Below are 20,595 nucleotides of genomic sequence, written 5' to 3'. Positions count from 1 at the left end.
TGCCCGTCCTCTCTCTCTCTCTCTCTCTCTCTCTCTCTCTTCTTCTTCTTCTTCATCTTGTAAGATTGCGCGAAAGATCCAACGAACGGAAGAAGAAGACGAAGAAGAAGAAGGAGACGTAGAAGACGACGAAGGAGAAGAAGGAGACGAAGAAGAAGACGAAGAAGATGAAGACGAAGGAGAAGAAGAAGACGAAGAAGAAGGAGAAGACGATGACGAAGGAGACGAAGGAGAAGAAGACGAAGGAGACGAAGGAGGAGGAGACGAAGGAGGAGGAGAAGACGACGAAGGAGAAGACGAAGACGAAGGGAAAGAAAAAGAAGAAGACGAAGGAGACGAAGGAGGAGGAGACGAAGAAGGAGGAGGAGGAGAAGAAGAAGAAGAAGAAGACGAACAGAAGACGAAGGAGAAGAAGACGGAGACGAAGAAGGAGGAGAAGAGGAAGAAGAAGACGAAAGAGAAGAAGATGAAGAAGAAGAAACGCTGAGAATAAAAAGGCTTCTCTCTCTCTCTCTCTCTCTCTCATTCCTTCATTAATCAGGCGTAATGGGAATTTCTCTTGGGGAGGTGGGGGGGGCGGGGGAAGGGTGGTGGAGTTGGGTTTTGGGGTCATTTATGCCAAAGCTATTGAAATGTCATAATAGCATCCAAGTACAAATTGGGTAATCGCAAGAGGCCATTATTTATAGCACGGGAGTCGTGTGGGGGTCCCCCCCCCTAACCCCCACCCCCAACCCCTCCACCTCTTCCCCTTCTCCATCCAACTGAGAGAGAGAGGAGATATAGAATGAGAGAGGGAGAAATATCGAATGAATGAGAGAGAGAGAGAGAGAGAGAGAGAGAGAGAGAGAGAGAGAGAGAATCGCAAAGAAGGGGAAAGAGCGAGAGAGTGATATTAGAATGAGAGAGGTATACATATACATATAATGAGAGAGAGAGAGAGAGAGAGAGAGAGAGAGAGAGAACAGGATGCATTGCAAGAATATGATTTTGTTTCCCCTCTTTGGCTCAATCTGAGGGAAAACTATTCATTCAATTCTTTTATTTTTTTTAATGCTTAATCATGTGCAGCATTTTTTTTTTTTTACTTCTTTTAAATTACTTTCAAGTCCTACTTCATACATTATAATGACGTAGGGATTCCTGAGTAATTTCTTTTTCTTTCTTTCTTTCTTTTTGATTTGAGACATCGGGGCAAATTATTTTGCAGTACTCGGATAAATTTTTTTTTTCTTTTTTTTGAATTAAAGATTGTCCTTCCTGTGCTAGATTAATTAGTAGGCCAGGTATTTACAATTTTATTAAAAGGCTCTTTATTCAAAAGGCCATTTTCAATCATCTATAACTTGCTTCAAAAGGCTTTTTGTTGTTGAAAAGGTCATTTTTATCATTTATAATTTGCTTCAAAAGGATTGTTGATGTTGTTCAAAAGGCCATTTTTATCATCTATACTTCGCTTCAAAGGGTTTTTGTTCAAAAGTACATTTCCAATAATTTACAATTCGCATAAAAGGCTTTCTGTTCAAAAGGCTTTCCAATAATTTGTAATCCGCATAAAAGACTTGCTGTTCAGAAGGCCATTTTCAATAAATTATAATTCGCATAAAAGTTTTTTTGTTCAGAAGGCCATTTTCAATAACTTATAATTTGCTTAAAAGGCTTTCTGCTCAAAAGCCATTTCCCATAACTTATAATTCGCTTAAAAGGCTTTCTGTTCAAAGGGCCATTTCCATTACTTTATAATTCGCATAAAAGGCTTTTTGTTCAAAAGGAAATTTCCAATAACTAATAACCTACTTAAAAGGCTTTCTGCTCAAAAGGCCATTTCCAATAACTTATAATCCGCTTAAAAGGCCTTCTGTTCAAAATGCGATTTCCAATGTCTAATAATTCGCATAAAAGGCTTTTGTTCAAATGGTCATTTTAGAATCGGTTTCAGGTTAAATTCTTATTAAAAGTAAAACAAGTAAAAATTAAGCCGGAGTTTCTTCGACGTAATCAAGTATCCTGTGCAGGCATAATCAAGGCCAACGAAAATAGATCTATCTTTTGATGGTCTGGGTATAATGGTGTATGAGCCGCGGCCCATGAAACTCTCAGCTGGCCGTGGTGGCCTTCTTTGTTGCGTTGCCAGAAGCATGATAATGGCTAACTTTAAACTTAAATAAAATAGAATCTAGTCAGGTTAGAGGGCTGCAATTTGTCATGTTTGATGACTGGAGGGTGGATGATCAACATACCAATTTGCAGCCCTCTAGCTTTAGTAGTTTTAAGATCTGCGGGCAGAGAGAAAAAAGGGCGGACGGATAGACAAAGCCTGTCTCAATCATTTTCTTTTACGTACAACTAAACTGAATTAGATTCTGAACACGACAGAAACACCACAGTCACTAAGAATTAAATACAGATTTTGTCTAATGATAATGATTAAATGATCTACAGTGTCATAATATGCAGGGTGTCCATAAAGTCCCAGTACCATTACAAGCAATAAGTAGTTATAGTGGTACTGGGACTTTGTGGACAACCTGTATATAGCCTGATAAGCACAAAGAATAACCCACAGTAGAAATACTTTAACATTTAACATTTCACAAAATCTAGGCTGTCAAAACCGAGGGGCACTGTGGGGTACTTTCGACCACTCGGCCCTTAATGCTGAAAAGGGGGGCGGGTAGTGGGGGGGGGGAGTTGGAGAGGTTGAACAGCGAGATAAAGAGACCCAGAAAATAAAGGGGATGGAGTACGCGGTCCTTAAGGTGGAATTGGGAGAAAGCCCCTTTGGTTGTATTCAGGAGAAATAGTAGGTACTCGAGTAATAAAGTAATAGATATGAGGCTCCATTTTGATATGTTTTTTTACCTGCTTTGTTTGCTTTTCATAAAAAATGGTCACCTCTTGCTGCTTAGTGTGTGCGGGGAAACTTATCAATAAATGCGCATGTAGTTACGTTAGGTTAACCACTACAAACGATGTTTAACTAGGAAGTGCCACTAACTAGGAAGTGCCACTATAAAACAATGGTTAATTAGGATATGCCACTATAAACAATGGTTCACTAGGAAGTGCCACTATAAAACAATGGTTAACTAGGGAGCGTCACTATAAACAATGGTTCACTAGGAAGTGCCACTATAAACAATGGTTAACTAAGAATTGCCTATAACCAATGGTTAACTAAGAAGTGCCTATAAACAATGGTTAACTGAGAAGTTCCACTAACCAATGGTTAACTAGGAAGAGCCACTATAAAACAATGGGTTAATTAGGAAATGCCACTATAAACAATGGTTAACTAGGAAGTGCCAATATAAGCAATGGTTAATTAGGAAATACCACAATAAAACAATGGTTAACTAGGTACTATAAACAATGGTTCACTAGGAAGTGCCACTAACTAGGAAGTGCCACTATAAACAATGGTTAATTAGGATATGCCACTATAAACAATGGTTCACTAGGAAGTGCCACTATAAACAATGGTTAACTAAGAAGTGCCTATAAAAAAAGGTTAACTGAGAAGTTCCACTATAACCATTGGTTAACTAGGAAGCGCCACTATTAAACAATGGTAAATTAGGAAACGTCACTATAAAAAATGGTTAACTAGGCACTATAAACAATGGTTAACTAGGAAGTGCCTATAAACAATGGCTAACTAGGAAGTACTGAATAGGAAGTTTAAACATTATGAGGAAAAATACGAACTTTTCAAAATATAATTAGCCATCAAAATATTTTAAATGTTCTTACATGCATGAATATTTATTACATATATTCCCCTTACTTAACCAGGCGCAGCTGTGCCTTTGTATAATTTATTTGATAATATATTTCTACTTGCATATTTCTTTAAAAAAGAAAAACACCCAATGTACGTAATATACCTAGACTAGATAGCACACTAGAAAAAAAAACCTTTTTCTATACATTTGCTTTATACGCAGCGTATTCCTTTGAATTAACGCAAAACTTGTGTTTTTTTTTTTCTATTTCTTATTTATTCAACTCTGAACTATTCAGAATGGCAACAAAGAATTCAAAGAAAAACCGCCCTTACGAACGGAGGACCCAAGAGCGAAAATTGTTTGTCGGTGTTCGGGCGTGAATGCGATATTCCCAACCCCAGGTATAATAGACATATAACTCTGGCAAAGGTTTTTATTTATTTACTTCTTTTTTTTAAATACTTCTTCTTTCTGTGATCCCACACTTTCGCGCGATTTCGGGAAATGGCTGATTTGGGGTGCTCGTTGGTACAACAGCGTTTTGCGCTGTGAGGAAGGGTTTTTATTTTATTCTTTAACTTTAATTTTTATATAGTCTCTCATATCATTTTTCAAAAATTTATTTTGATGGCAAATCTCGCTGCTCATTTTCTGGATTTATTCCCTTATTTCTAATCTTCATAAGGCCATTAAACAATTGTATATATATATATATATATATATATATATATATATATATATATTATATATATATATATATATATATATATATATATATATCCAACGTAGCACGAAGGAATACTATACTTCAGAATATCTTGAAAATCCACGTAATAAGGGTAAGTGAAATAGGGAATTGGTATAAGTACTTTCGTAGTAATATTCTACATTTTTCAAGCAGAATATACTACGAAAGTATTGTTCCAAGTCCCAGTTTCACTTACTTTCTACAGTGGATTTAAGGATATATATACATATATATAAATATATATATATGTAATATTAAGTAATATATATTGTTTGTATGGTGCTTTTACGTTGCATGGAACCAGTGGTTATTCAGCAACGGGACCAACGGCTATACGTGACTTCCGAACCACGTCGAGAGTGCTTATACATACATACATATACATAACAAACACACACACACTCACGCATTCATTACAGAGAGATTTCCCTTGACCAAATATAATACATAAAACACAAAACGAAAAAAACTACGAACAGGGCGAATGGACAAAGGCAAAATCAGATTAAACTACAGACTCACAGAACCCAACAAAACCCGGGCAGGAAATACCCAGCGTGGTGACAGAGGGGGCGGGGTGGGTACCCCTCCCCCCCAACTACTATACACCACCACTATACTGTTATAAATAAAAGCGAATTGACAAAAGACACTGTTATAGTACCCAGTACCCACCTACCCGCTACCAACCCACCCCGCCCATCCATCGATAGGGCGCGCTGATACGCCCCTAATTGGACTTTGACTGATCTGATAAAGAGATGATAAAACGTAGGGCACGTCTCTCTCTCTCTCTCTCTCTCTCTCTCTCTCTCTGATTTCGCATACCTCATGCACAAGCTAAACTAGGTCCTACTTTGACAAAGCATCTGCCGCTTAAAAAGCAAAGAAGCAAAGAGAGAGAGAGAGAGAGAGAGAGAGAAATATATATCATTTTAAGTCTGATCCTATTTACGAAACGAGATAAAAAGGATCGTAACCCTATTGAGAAAAGCCGGACTGGGGACAATGGATTGAGAGAGAGAGAGAGAGAGAGAGAGAGAGAGAGAGAACTGAAAGGGCCTTCTCCTTTCCTCTCTCCTCTCCTCCACTGTCCCAAAAGAGAGAGAGAGACAGACAGAGACAGAGACAGAGACAGAGAGAGTACACTTTTTCAAATCCTACAAGAGGACGAATTTATACTTTTCTCCTCTTTTATCCCAAGAGAGACAGACAGACAGACAGACAGACAGATAAAAGAGAGTAAAAGAGAGAGACATAAAAGAGAGAGAGAGAGAGAGTACACCTTATCAAGGCCCACAAGACATACAGAATTTATATTTCTCTCTCCTCTTCTACCCGAAAGAGAGAGAGAGAGAGAGAGAGAGAGGTCCCCGGGAACTGAAAGGGACTTCTCCCCTCCTCCTTTCCTGCCCCAAAAGAGAGAGAGAGAGAGAGAGAGAGAGAGAGAGAGAGTTTCATTCTGTGCCCCAAATCGAGATGAACGGAGAGATATTCAACGTATATGGCTATTATTGTATCACGCCAACAATGAACGCTGACGGCGTTAAAAGACTTACAGATGACTGAATTCTCTCTCTGTACTCAGACAGACGTACAGACGCGCGCACACACACACACACACACACAAAAGACTCTCTCTCTCCCTCTCCGTTTTTCTTCTTCTTCTTCATCTTCTTCCGCTATTCCCTTTTCATCTGTGTCCAACCTTTTCTCTCTCATTTTATTTCGCTTTTCTTAGAATAACCAGCCATTTCTGGACTATAGATAGTACATTTCATAATCCGTATAATCCTTAATTTCATTTATTTTTGAGCCAATATGGACGTGGTCTATTTTTTTTTCTCGTGATATACCCTAGTTTGCTTCCGCAAGCAATCTCTCAGTTCATTCAGTTAATCAATTTAGTTTTTAACCCTCTCTTATTTACAGGATTATCTACTTACCTCCATTTTACCAGTTTTATATATTTCTTCGACACTGTTATTCCTTTTGATTATTATCAATTCATGTCATTTTTCTCTTTTTTCTGGGGTGTCTTTCAATATTATCCATTGCAAGAATCTTATTTTATCCATACTGGTCTATGGATAAATTAAATTATATATGTTCCCTATAATTAAGCCCAATAACGAATATATTTCCAAAATTAAGTAAGTGAAACACAAGGAATAAACGAATATATTTCCAAAATTAAGTAACTGAAACACAAGGAATAAACAAGGAATTGGCAATAAATTTAAATAAATCTCTAGGTAAGTTTATCGTCACTATATAGCCCGTATTTGTAAACAGCTCGTACCTTTTGCATTTAATTGTAACTAGTTTGCATGAAAAAAAAATAGGCCCTATTTGTAAACAACTCTTCTTTGATTGTAATTAAGTTGCATGAAAAAAAAAAATTAAAAAAAATAATTATAAATCAGTAGTAATCTTTAACACGTACATACCAAAAAAAGGGAATTAAATAAATAAAAAAAGAGACCGGTATTTAATTGTAAATTCATTATAAAAATAAAAACAAAAAGAAAAAATAAAAAACTTCCGTATTTATTTTAAATTTCATTATCCGGAAAAAAATTTAAAAAATAAAAACTACGAATTATATATATAAAAAAATAAAACTGGCATTTCTTTTAAATTTCATTACGAAAATAAATAAACAAAAATAAGAAAATAAAAACTATATACCATATATTTTTAAAATTCATAATCCGGAAATCAAATTAAAAAAAAAACTGCAGTATTGCTTTTTTAAATTCATTAATCGTAAATCAAATTTAAAAAAATAAAAACTATCGTATTTATGTTAAATTCATTATCCGGAAATTAAATGAAAAATATAAAAACTACCGTATATTTTTTCAAATTCATTATTCGAAAATTAAGAGCATTCAGGAGTGAATTGCAGATATGCACTGCTAAAAAAAAATTTTTTAAATAAAAAAATATTGGCGGCAAATTGTATGAAGAGGCAAAAATGCGGGCAGTCAAAGTCGGCGCCTGTTATTTTTCCATTTGGGCGCATTTCGATTTCATTTGCTTGTGGCTTACAAATACCAATCGATTTGTGGCCCGTTTGTGTGTGTGTGTGTGCGTGTGTCTGTGTGTGTCTGTGCGCGCGCGCGCACCCAGTTCGCGGGTCGACGCTGAACTTGTTTTATTCTTTCTCATAGGCCGCGTACATTGTGACTACATCTATTTCAGCGTCGATTATGTTGTCATGTCACCAGTGAGATATTTATATCGCCAGTCAAAAGCGATGTGTTTCTAGATAAAAGTACTATATATCACCAGCCAAAAGTTATGTGTTTCTAGATCTAAGTATATATCACCAGATAAAATTTTGTATACATCACCAGTCAAAAGCGATGTGTTTCTCGATAAAAGTATACTATATCGCCAGTCAAAAGCGACGGGTTTCTAGATAAAAGTATACATCGCTAGTAAAAAGCGATGTGTTTCTAGATAAAAGTACTATTTATCACAAGCCAAAAGCGATGTGTTTCTAGATAAAAGTATTTATCGCCAGTCAGAAGCAATGTGTTTCTAGATAAAAGTATATATCGCCAGTCAAAAGCGATGTGATTTAGATGAAAATATATATCACCAGTCAAAAGTGATTTGTTTCTAGATAAAAGTATATATCACCAGATAAAAGTATATATCGCCAGTCAAAAGCGATGTGTTTCTAGATAAATGACATTCACTTTGGTATATCGTCATATCTTATTGATTTCCATCCTAGAGTTATATGGTTTACTAGGCAAAGGCTTATGTGGTTATTGATAAATATTCTTTTGCCAGACAAACGCAGATGTGTTTCTTGAGAAATATTCTTTCACCAGTCAAAAGTAGATGTGTTTTTAGGTTAAATATTCTTTGTGGTAGATAATATTTATTGCCATCCTAATGTAGTATATTTTACCAGTCGGAAGCAATATTTTTACAGATCAATTATATTCTTTTTGGCATATATTTATTTCTATTCCAATGCTGCATACCACCAATCAAAAGCGATGTATTTACAGATAAATTATATTCATTTTGGTACATATCATTTATTTCCATCCTAATGTTGTATAATATATCACCAGTTAGAACGAAAAGTTTATAGATAAATATTAGTTTTTTTTATATCTTTTTTTGCTTACTTGAGGAGTAAGCCTACAAACTACTTTGCTGTTGTTACTGTTCTCCTTTTTGTTGGGGAGGTAGAAAAGGTCTATGTAGAAGCCAAAAAGGTCTGAAAAAGGTGTTTCGCATTGAGTTGAAGATACAGGAATTTTAGGATACGATATTTATGATTTATTTACTAGGATGAAAATGTATAAAATAAATAATGAAGCGTATTTATTTTAATTTTCGTTGGTGAAACAGGGGTCTATTTGACCGTACATTTTAGCACATTTTAATTTACGTTAAAAGTTCAGGAATATAACGTTGACAACTTATGCGTGAAGGGAAAATCTTGCACACGTCCCAGTAAGTTGGAGGTCGGATCACACCTTGTTATAACTAAATGATATTCATTTTGGTTTTCATATGGTTTATTTCGATTCTATTGTATACATATCACCAGTCAGATGCGATATTTTCATAGCTAAATGGAGTTATCTTTTACTACGGGAAAGAAACAGAATAAGTTGATGGTTATATAATTTTTTCTTTATTTTTTTCACAAACATCTATGGGGAAGAAACAGGACATGTTTGTTATATGATGTCCATTTTTTAACATACAAGGACATGTGGATTGTCAATTTTTTTTTAACAAAATCTACAGAAAACAAAACTGCAACATCTTTAGGAATTTTTTAAGGTTGGATATCTCAAACATTCTTCATATCCACACCCTTAAAACTACTTTCTTATATTTTTATTTTTTTCCTCATGGCATCGTTAAATATTTTTTCTTCCAAAAATCTTTAAAAAAAATTACAAAATCTTTAAAAACTGTTTTTAGGTGGAAATCTCACAAGTTCCACATATCTCCCAATATATATTCGCCCACAAAACAGTTATTTTTAATTTTCATTTATTTTTCAAATGCAACATTTTTAATTTTTTTTTGTGAGGGGGTGGGCTGGGATATCTCACACAGTCTATATTATCTCCATTATATCCCTTCCCATAAAACTGCTAAATTTTCCATTTTATTTATTTATCTATTTATTTTGTCCATTTTTTTTTTTCAATGCAACATCTTTCAATTATTTGGGGGGGTTGGTTTGTGGATTGGAATATCTTAAACATCCTATATTATCCCCATAATATCCCTTCCCATAAAACTGCTAAATTTTTCATTTTATTTATTTATCTATTTATTGTCAATTTTTTTTCAGTTCAACATCTTTATAAATTTTTTTTGTGGGGGTGTGGACTGGGATATCTTAAAACATTCTATATTACCTCCATTATATCCCCTCATAAAAATACTAAATTTGCCAGTTTATTTGTTTGTTTTTTTAATTTTTTTTAATGCAACATCTTTATAAATTTTTCTTGTTGGGGTGTGGGCTGGGATATCTCACATTTCATATTACCTCCATTATATCCCTTGCCATAAAACTGCTAAATTTCTCATTTTATTTATTCATTTTTTTTTTTTGTCAATTTTTTTTTTTTTCATGACCACAGACGCCGCGCTTATGAAATATATCCAACCTGATGCGGCCCATCATGTCCGATATTGGCCGAAAGAGCGGGTAATAACCGGCCCGATTAAGTGTTGGGAACGGGGGGTCGGGGGGTCGGGTGGGGGGTTAAACCAATCAAACACGCAGCTCCATTGAACACTTTATTGAACATGTAAAACCATCAATAAAAATACAAAGAGCTGTTATCACAACTGGTGTTACGGGGGGAGGGGGGGTCTACCTCTACCGGTACGAAACTGCAGCGCCGGTACATTTGACTGGACCGGCTTGTGCTCACAGCGTCCGGTTTAAGTCACCAATGACCAAATGAAAAAAAATATATATATATTAAAAATTAAAAAATTTAAAATTACAAAAAAAAAAAAAAGAATCTTTGTCGTATCATGTCACTGTCACTCATCGATTCACTTCACTACAACAGTTGTTTTTGCTTGATGCTTTCAATAACCGTCAATGTTTCTGGAGTCATTTTTTTAATAACTGTTTTTTTTGTGCTGGGTTGTTATATAAAGTCCTTGTTTTTATATTTTTTCAAGTGCTTGGGTTGTTACAAAATCCTTGTTTTGAGTTTTTTTAAGTGGTAGAGTTGTGCTTAGGTGGTAAAGTCCTTGATTTTATATTTTTTTAAGTGCTTGGATTATTACAAAATCCTTGTTTTTAGTTTGTTTAGTATTAGGGTTGTGCTTGGGTTATGAAGCCCTTGTTTTTATTTCTTCATCAATGCTTTGGGTTGTGCTTTATACTTGCTCTAACCTGCTTTATTCAAAGCACTCTCGAGTTATCTGAAGTTAAATTGTGATTATAAAAGTACTCGTTTTTGTTTCCATTTCAGTGCTTGGATTGTTGCTTTGCGATGCTTTTTCAGGCTTGATTCAAAGCACTCTTGAGCGATCGAGGTTTAAAAAAGGAAAAGTTGTACAGAATGGCTATTGGCCGTGATATTTACCAAGATGAAAGATTGCGTTCATAGAACTTCATAACATAAAGAGAATCTCTCTCTCTCTCTCTCTCTCTCTCTCTCTCTCTCTCTCTCTCTCTCTCTCTCTCTTACACACACTCACACACACACGATATTGTTCATCAACATAAAGGTTTACACACACACACACAGTATGTTAGTGATTACACCATATCCTTGCAGAGATCTCAAGCGAGAATTACACCTCTCTCTCTCTCTCTCTCTCTCTCTCTCTCTCTCTCTCTCTCTCTCTCTCTCTTTCAAGACTTTGTTTATCAATATGAAAGATTACACACACACACAGTATGTTAGTGATTACACCAAATCCTGGTAGAGATCTCAAGTGAGAATTACACCTCTCTCTCTCTCTCTCTCTCCTCTCTCTCTCTCTCTCTCTCTCTCTGAAGGCTATGTTTATCAATATGAAAGATTATACACACATAAACACACTCTCCTACTGATTACACTCTGGAGCATCTATTCAGAAGAAAGCAAAGTCTAGTATAGCTTTTACATCAGCTTTTCTCGCCCTCCACCTCTCACTGTTCTGTTTAGAAGTCTGAAGAATCGCTAATGCAAGAGTCCCGGGCAAATAATAAATCTTGCTCATTTGCTTATTCCAACCCCCTCCCCTCCCCCCTTCTCCCCCCTCCCACCCGCACTTTTTGGTAATCCAGGACCCTCTACGTTTTTCAATTTCCTTTGCACAATAAATGCGATGAATATGGATCGCTCATGCATAGGGGAGATGAGGAGGCGGTTCGGCGATGCCTTTTGGTGAAGTATTCATTCATTGGCATCTTGACACGTTTACCTGGGCAGGTATTCTGAAATTCGTTTTGATGATGGGAGGGAAGGAAATTAGGCAACTTGTTTGTTGCAGTTTCAATTGTTCTTGAGTGTCATTAAGTGTTTCAGTCCGCGTTTAAATGTATCTTTCGTTTAGAAAGCTTCTGCCACAAGTCAGCACCAAATTTTTTTTTACGATTTTTAAACGAATTTTTAAAAAATATAAAAAATATAAACCACTTGTGATTGACATTTGCGCAAATATTCTCAAATCTATCTTAACATAAACCCACCCGGAAGCAGTAAAAATTCAAACTAAAAATGAAATTAACTTACAAATACGAACAGGATTAGAAATTAGCTTGGAAGACAGGACAGATGTATTCATACACTATTGAATATACCCCACAATAAAAGTATCTCATTTTCTTTTGGAGGATACAGTCCATTAATATTTAAATTTTTTTTTAGAATTAAATAATTTTTTGTTTTGAAAATTAAATGACTTTGTATCATGTAAAACAGATGAATTTTTATTCCATAAGTTTATTGGGACATTTTGCAGTAAATCTTGCAATCACTGAACTGACAGTAATCAGATAATTGCAGTCATAGGATGAGGAATGATGTCCTATAGCTTTGTTAGCCTAATATTTAGGATTGAATTTTTATACCTGATCCCATAGTATACTCTACTTATATGTGTGTGTGTGTGTGTGTGTGTGTGTGTGTGTGTGTGTGTGAACAAAAACTGAAATGTTTTTGCTATATGAAAATCCCCTTTAATGTCTTATTTGCATTTTTCGCTATTTCTTTACTTTTGCTTCTGCAGAAGAGAGAGAGAGAGAGAGAGAGAGAGAGAGAGAGAGAGAGAGAGAGAGAGAGAGAGAGACAGAGAGACAGAGAGAGATACTATCCACTTCAAAAAAAATCAATTACATATAAATTTTACTTAATATCAAAGAGACTATCCACTTCAAATAAAAAATCAAGTACATAAAAATTTTACTTAATATCAAATACATCACAAGCAAGATTTGTTTTTTGGCTTGAAAGCAACAAGACACAAGGACAAGTAAAAACATCCCCAGCACTGGAGAAAAATATAGAAACTACTTTGTATCCAGATCTCCAGACCTACACACAATCAATTTAACAACCAGCACTATAAAAACAAAGTAAGTTGCCAAATTTCCACACCTGCACAATTAATTTAATACACGTGAAAGCATCTGTCAAAATCATTTGACTTCAGTCTGAAACTGGACTCGACACAGCCCGAATTCAAACCTTTCTTCCATTCGCCGTATTTGTCAAGTAAGTACAAAGCCACCAGCGAGGTAATTATCTAAGCTAAATTTGCCTTGATAGAATTCATCAATTTCTTTTTCCATTTTAATGTTAAATTATTATACTCTGTCTCTTTTAGTATCCCTGCCCATTTTCATATTTTCACGTTTTCACTGACATATTTCGCTTAATTACTTTACCGTCACATAATCGTTTTCCAGACACTCGAATCTACTTTTTTTTACTACTTTTAATCAAGTCACTTTGTACCTGTAATTATCGTTCGTTTACCAGTTAACTCCGCTCGCCAATTCGTCTGTCTTTCCTCTCATCTTCTTCTGAACGTTTTATTAATCATTCGCTTTTATAAAGGGGGGCGATGTGGGGGGAGGGGGGGATGGTGGTGGATGGGGGTGAGGTCGGCACATAATTGGAACGAAACGGAGGTCACTGAATTAAAAAGAAAAAAAAATTAATAATAAAGAATTAAAATAGTGTTCCTACTTAAAAACGAAGGGTCACTATAAACTTCTAAAAGGACACATGATACGTTATCACCAGATTAGGGGGGCGTGGCCGTTTAGTAGTTGTTGTTCTTTTTCCAGACATAACCTTTATAACCCCCTTACAAACGCCTTTTGGTGATCACGACACACAATTAGTTATTTAGTTATTTTTATTAACTGTTATGATAATCATTATTATAATTATTTGTTTTATCATAAGACGAAGACGGGATACATAGCGTTTTATGGAAGAGTTGTTTATTTATTAGAGGGGGGGAGGATGGGGAGAGGGGGTTGACTGGGTTGGTAGAGGGAGGGGGGAGGGGGGTAAGGAAGCGTTATTCATACCTACGTCGACATCGGATGACTATTTACACTATGTACATTTCTCTAGCACTGTTATCCAGGTCCCTAAGAGCGAGAAACAGAGAGAAACAGAGAGACAAGAGATAAAGATAGATAGACGGAGAGAAAGATAGATAGGACAGATAGAGGGAGAAAAGGACCAGAAACCCAGATGTCAAGGAATATTAAGTGTCACTCCTACACGAACAACGGAAGAACCCTATATTTTTCTGAGGCTCTGGACAAGGAGAAATGTCTGTTAATTAAGTCTTTTTTCTAGTTATTTTTTCTTTTCCAGGCGGTATCCACGACTCCAGAGACTTGTATGCAAAATGCGTTTCCAGTTCAAGTTAAGACTGGAATGTCCACCAGTATCTTTTGTTACACTATGTACAAGGGAGGGAAAGAGAGGACACACGAATTCCAATAACCTGTTTCTACTTTCTCTTCTCACCACTGCTGAAGAACAGAACGTTTCCACTCTTTCACTGCTGAAGAACAAAACGTTGCCGATTATTCACCGCTGAAGAACAAAACGTTTTCGATTATTCACTGCTGAAAAACCCAAAGAAAATTTTGACTTTTTCATTGCTGAAGAACAAATTTTCTTTTTTACTTTTTCACTACTGAAGAACATGTTTTGGTTTTTTCACTGCTGAAGAACAAAACTTTATTTACATTTCCACTGCTGAAGAACAAAATGTTTTCGCTGAACAAAACGTTTTCACTTTTTCACTGCTGAAGAACAAAACGGTTTTTTTTTTCACTGCTGAAGAACAAAACGTTTTGGCTCTTTCACTGCTGAAGAACAAAACGTTTTCGATTTTTCACTGCTGAAGAGCAAAACGTTTTGGCTTTTTCACTGCTGAAGAACAAAACGTTTTCTGCTTTTTTACTGCCGAAGAACAAACGTTTTTACCTTTTTCACCTGTCAAAGAACAAAAAACGTTTTCGCTCTCACTCCTGAAGAACATAACGTTTTTTTTCTTTTTCACTGTTGAAGAACAAAAGGTATTTCTTTTTCATTGCTGAAGAACAAAACTTTTTCGCTCTTTCACTGCTGAAGAACAAAACGTTGTAGCTTTTTTCGCTGCTGACGAACAGAACGTTTTCGCTCTTTCACTGCTGAAGAACAAAAAGTTTTGGCTTTTTTCACTGCTGAAGAACAAAAAACGTTTTGGCTCTTTCACTGCTGAAGAACAAAACGTTTTGGCTCTTTCACTGCTGAAGAACAAAACGTTTAGCCTTTTAGCCTTTCGTGAGCGGACTTTTTTAGCCTTTTAATTAAGCCTTTTTTAAAAAGTGAACCAAGCCTTTTTTAGAATAAATTAAAACTTTTTTTTTAATAAGCCAGAAGATAATTCGACCAAGCGAATTCCAGCCAAGTGAGAAGAAGTAATGACTGAAATTAAACAGTGGATTCGTGGGAGTTCGGGAGAGTGTAACTCCACTGTATTATTTCACACTTTTTTTATGAATTCAAACGTTTGCTTTTTATCGATTGGAATTTCTTTTATCAAGTCAAACGTTTGCTCTCTATCAATTCAAATGTTTCTTTATCAAGTCAAACGCTTTTCTTTATAATCATTTCAATTCTTCCTTTTTATCAATTTAAACGTTTATTTTTTATCGACTTAAATGTTCACTTTTTATGTAAGGGTTTAAATTTTTTTTATCAATTTTGATCAGTTTTTATGAATTTTTAAAATTGATTTTTATCAAGTTAAACGTTCATTTTATATCAATTTAAACACATTTTGATTTTCTATCTCTTTAAACGTTCTGATTTTTTATAACTTTAAACGTTTTAATTCTTATCACTTTAAACGTCTATTTTACTCATTTAAACGTTCCTTTTTTTATAAATTTAAATATCTCAATTTTCATCAATGTAAAGTTTACTTTCTATCAATTCAAAACGTTCTATTTTCATCAGTTTAAACGGTTCTTTTATAAATTCGAACGTTAATTTTTTTTTATCAATTTAAAGGTTTCATTTTTTTCGATTAATCGGGAAAATAGTGACGTTATCAACAGTCATGTTCCAGGCTATGATGCAATAGTGAAGGTCACGATGATGGTGATAATAAAAATGATAATGATGAAAGGAACGAGAGGATACAGTGATGATAATGACAAAGATAGTGTTGATAATAATGATGAAATGAACACCAGGGTAAGACGGATTAAGGGCTTATGGAATGAAAGAGCGTGGCTCTAATGGAGCTGGAGCTGCCCACTCGCTCGCTCGCGCGCTCGCAAAGGGGTATCAGCAGGAAGGGTAGCAGCAGTAGCTAGCAGTAAGCAGGTAGTAGTAGCACAAACACATGGGAAGTGTCCCCCTACCCATCGCCAGAGAGGCATGGCGACATTTTGTTTTTTCACCGCCGTAAAAATATATATATATATTTTTTTTTATGCATTTCTCCCTTCGTTACCCTTCTCTCCCCTCCCCCTTCCCCTTCCCCCTCTTCCCCCTTCACTCTTGTATCTCCCACATTCCAGGATGTGGTTCTATGAAGTCCGGCTTCGCCGATCAATACGGCTGGACCAACCAAATGGTATGTGTCGTCCCAATCTTCCCGCCGTTGCTTGTGGCTCCGCCTTTAGCTTCCCTAAAAGAGAGAGAGAGGGGTGGGGGAGAGAGAGAGTGTAGAAGCAGCTTCGTCACTGCTTTCATCGCGAAGGAAATATTGTTTAAGATGAGCGCGATTCCTCAAAAGGAGATCGAATCGCGTTTGATTTCCGAGCAGAAGCCGCGGTCAAAGAGATGGCATTCGGACGCCGGCCCTCGAGCTGAAGGGCCCTTGAGAAGGCCGGTGTGCGCTCCATGGAAAAACAACATAGCCGTGACAGCACCATCACTACCACCACCACCACTACTACTACTACTACTACTACTACCACTATCCCTGCCAACCTCCACCCCCTACCCCCCACCAGGCCAACCAACCAACTAACCAACAGACAGATCTCTATATAGCCACACAGGAGACAAATTACAGTTTCCAGCAGCCGACGACAGATTCAAGGTTCCAGCATCCCACGAGAGATTCCAAGTTTCCAGCATCTTCCAGGTTCTAGCATCTGACGACAAATTCCAGGTTATATTATCAGACGACAAATTCCAGGTTACAGCATCCGACGACTGATTCCAGGTTCCAGCATCCCAAGACAGATTCCAGGTTTCAGCAGCTTCCAGGTTCCAGCATCCTCAGGTTCTAGCATCTGACGACAGATTCCAGGTTCTAGTATCAGACAACACATTCCAGGTTCCAGTATCCGACGACAAATTCCAGGTTTCAGCAGCTTCCAGGTTCCAAAATCCCACGGCCGATTCCAGGTTCCACCATCTTCCAGGTTTCAGCATCCGACGACAGATTCCAGGTTCCAGCATCCCACGACAGATTCCAGGTTTCAGTATCCGACGACAAATTCCAGGTTCCAGCTTCTTCTGTGTTCCAGCATTTCCCAGGTTCCAGCATCCGACGAAATTCCAGTTTCCAGTACCCGACGACAAATTCCAGGTTTCAGCATCTGACGACAAATTCCAGGTTCCAGCATCTGACGACAAATTCCAGGTTTCAGCATCTGACGACAAATTCCAGGTTCCAGCATCCGACGACAAATTCCAGCTTCCAGCATCCGACGAACAAATTCCAGGTTCCAGGTTCCATACCTTTTCTAGCCACAGCTCTACTGCTGCTGATGATGATGTAGAGAGCCTGTGGGCACTCAGTCACACACACACTTCAACTAACGACTAGACAGAGAGAGAGAGAGAGAGAGAGAGAGCGAGAGAGAGAGAGAGAGAGAGAGAGAATTTTATCCTTGTGCTTATTAATTGGAGGACCTGCCCATCCAGACCAACTGGCCAACTACAGTCTTCGTGGGATTCATTGATACCCGCTACCCTAGAAAGGAGGAGACTTGGTTACGAAGGAGGTGAGGAATAATTGAGGGGGAATAAGGACATAAGGAGATAAATGAATGATGCGATAAATGAAGAATGTAAAAATGACGAAAATGAAAATGAACACAGCCATAAGTTCCCTACTTGTAATTCTTTATGCAAAATGATCATCGTGAGTTAACGAAAATTAAAATAAATTCCCTTACTTCCAATCCACGTTTTCCAAAATAATTAAGAACTAGATTGCATAAATCCATGTAAGAAGTTTAAATTTAATTTTACCATCCACGTTCAAACACTACCTCTCTTGAATTCATTATTAAAAATAGGCATTAGATAAAATTAATTTTACCAGCCATGTCGATCGCCCAAACGTTAAGTCGAATCAGCAGCAGCGAAGAGTAGAAGATTAAGATTAAGACAATTTCTCCTGTCATCTCATTTCTGTCTTTCCTTCCTTCCTTCTCCCTTCTTTCTTCCTCTTCCATTTTTTCTATTTCTTTCCCTCTGCCTCCGTCCACCAGCAGAAACATCTTGACGCTCCTTTAAAAGGCCCAAGAAGACCCGAGGAAAATAAACATCCTTCACCATCGCGCAGAGTCACTGTTATCTCTCCTCTATCCTGTACAGTTGTGTGGCATGAATACCTAACGAGAGAGACAGAGAAAGAGAGAGAGAGAGAGAGAGATAATCTCGAGGCGAGTCACGCCTCTGAGCAGGCCACGGCCACCACATTATACCAGATCACACAAAAGTTTTTATAAATACCGAGAGAGTCATCACAAGTTCACACAGCTGCTGCTGCTGCGGCTGCTGAAGGTGGCCCGGGACGATAGTAAATATCTCTTCCCTTTGTTGCTGATGGTGCTACGTCAGTCAGTCAGTCAGTCAGCCTCTTACTTACTCCTGCTGACTCCGTGAGGACTCCTAGCCCACCCATCCCAGCCCCAGCAGCCCCCAGCCCTGATCCATTTTTAAGGGGGCTGGAAACGAAACGAGACTGGAATACTAATGACTCATTTTACTTTCGAGTGTTTTTCGCTTTATTTTCCCAACGTGGAGTTCACCACTACCCCGCCATGGAAAGGAGTGCTTACTTTATCCCCCGGGCCGAGGGCTGTTGGCTGGGCAGGCGACGGTTTTGTCTCTCTCTCTCTCTCTCTCTCTCTCTCTCTCTTCTCTCTCTCTACCCCCTTCCTTCTGTGATGCAACGGTGCACAGCAAAGATCTGCTGTTTGCACAAAGATCATTTTCCAGGTTCCAGAGGGGCTGATTCGTATGCAGGTGTTATGCAGGTATTCGCTCCCGCGAGACACGATCAACAATGGTTAGGGCAGAGATTTGGGTATTTATATCTAATTTCAATTTCCTATTTCATTTCAGAGCGTTAGCTCTCTTTATATCTAATTTTATTTTCCGTTTTTTGTCACTGTACGCATCTGCTTTCACAACCGACCTTACATACAAGCGTAAATTGATATTATCGCAGTCTCATCACTCGGTGAAATGGTAGATACTGTGTCCGGCCTCTCGAGATTTCAAGTGTCACTTTTTTTTTTTTTTCAGCCTTTCCAGGCCTCGATGTCCCTTCAGAAGTCCACTTCCTCTTCCACCTCCTCCTCCTCCTCTTTCGTCCTCCGTCCTGGAATGCCTTAGGAGAATACGAAAAGGTTTCTGCTGTTTATAGCCTCTGGAAGTTTGAGTGTCACACATTTTAAGCCCTTCCAGGCCTTGTTGTCCATTCAGAAGTCCTTCCTACACCTTCTCGACTTCCTCCTCCTCCTTCGTCCTCCATCCTGGAATACCTTAGGAGAATCCGAAGGGTTGTTCCAGCTGCTGTTGACTGCTTTCGGCGCGAGTTTTGGTGGGGGGATGGGGGGGTGGGGGAGGTAGCTACACTACCACCCGGAGAGAATCACCGCCCTGATCATCATCATCTACCACGCGCGCTGATGGTGGAGATAAGCGTTATTGGCGTTGTGATGAAGGGGCGTCATGGAAGGGAAGGCGGAGGCGTTGACGGGCGTTCCAGACCCCTGGCTGCGGAAGTGGTCCAGGGGCCCCGCCGCCGAGTCGCAGGTGAGGTGTGCAGGGAGGAGGCTGGAAGTGTTCGCGGCCACTAGGCTGGAGGCGGACGTCGAGGAGGAGGTCTCTCGGTGGTGGCCGAGCTTCCCCTCGACGCCGCCTGACGAAGACGACGACGAGGAACCTTTGGTGGCGTTCTCCTCCTTCACCAGGACTGGAACGGAGATGCGGCGGGGGGAGGTGGCGCTCTGGAAAAGGAAAAGATGCGGAAGTCAGTTCCAGCGGCTGGAATGAAGTCGACCCTCGTTACCAGGGGGCATTTTGACTTTTAAAAACTAAACCAATCGCCTTCTTAAAGATAAACTAAGAGATTTATTTACTTTTCGAAGGGAGAAATTTCTCTCTCTCTCTCTCTCTCTCTCTCTCTCTCTCTCTCTCTCTCTCTCTCTCTCTCTCTCTCTTTTCACTCGCATGCGAATCTACAAAGAGATCTTCACTGGAATGGCTATCAAATAATAATGATTATGAAGCCTAGAAGTTAGGTCACTATGGCCACTGCAGCGCATAGCTCTGATGGAAGTGACAAATAAATTCTATGGCCGTCAATATTTCTATTCTTCCTTCTATCTATCTA

At 38.0% G+C, this 20,595-nt stretch overlaps 1 protein-coding gene across 2 annotated transcripts in view; it reads right to left on the bottom strand.

The window, feature by feature from the left end:
• Window positions 1-12,724: 12,724 nt before the first annotated feature.
• Window positions 12,725-20,595, bottom strand: part of LOC135197304 (homeobox protein Nkx-2.4-like) — an 88,219-nt gene continuing 80,348 nt past the window's right edge. For both annotated transcript variants that reach the window (XM_064224444.1, XM_064224445.1), the window contains one exon: window positions 12,725-20,209. In XM_064224444.1, coding sequence (XP_064080514.1) covers window positions 19,874-20,209 — 336 coding nt within the window. In that variant the 3' untranslated portion in view covers window positions 12,725-19,873. The remainder of the gene's footprint in view (window positions 20,210-20,595) is intronic.

The sequence above is a fragment of the Macrobrachium nipponense genome, chromosome 18, assembly GCF_015104395.2.
Source record: "Macrobrachium nipponense isolate FS-2020 chromosome 18, ASM1510439v2, whole genome shotgun sequence".
Lineage (NCBI taxonomy): Eukaryota > Metazoa > Arthropoda > Malacostraca > Decapoda > Palaemonidae > Macrobrachium > Macrobrachium nipponense.
Note: the sequence above shows the minus strand (reverse complement) of the source record. Positions and strands in the feature narration are given on the sequence as shown.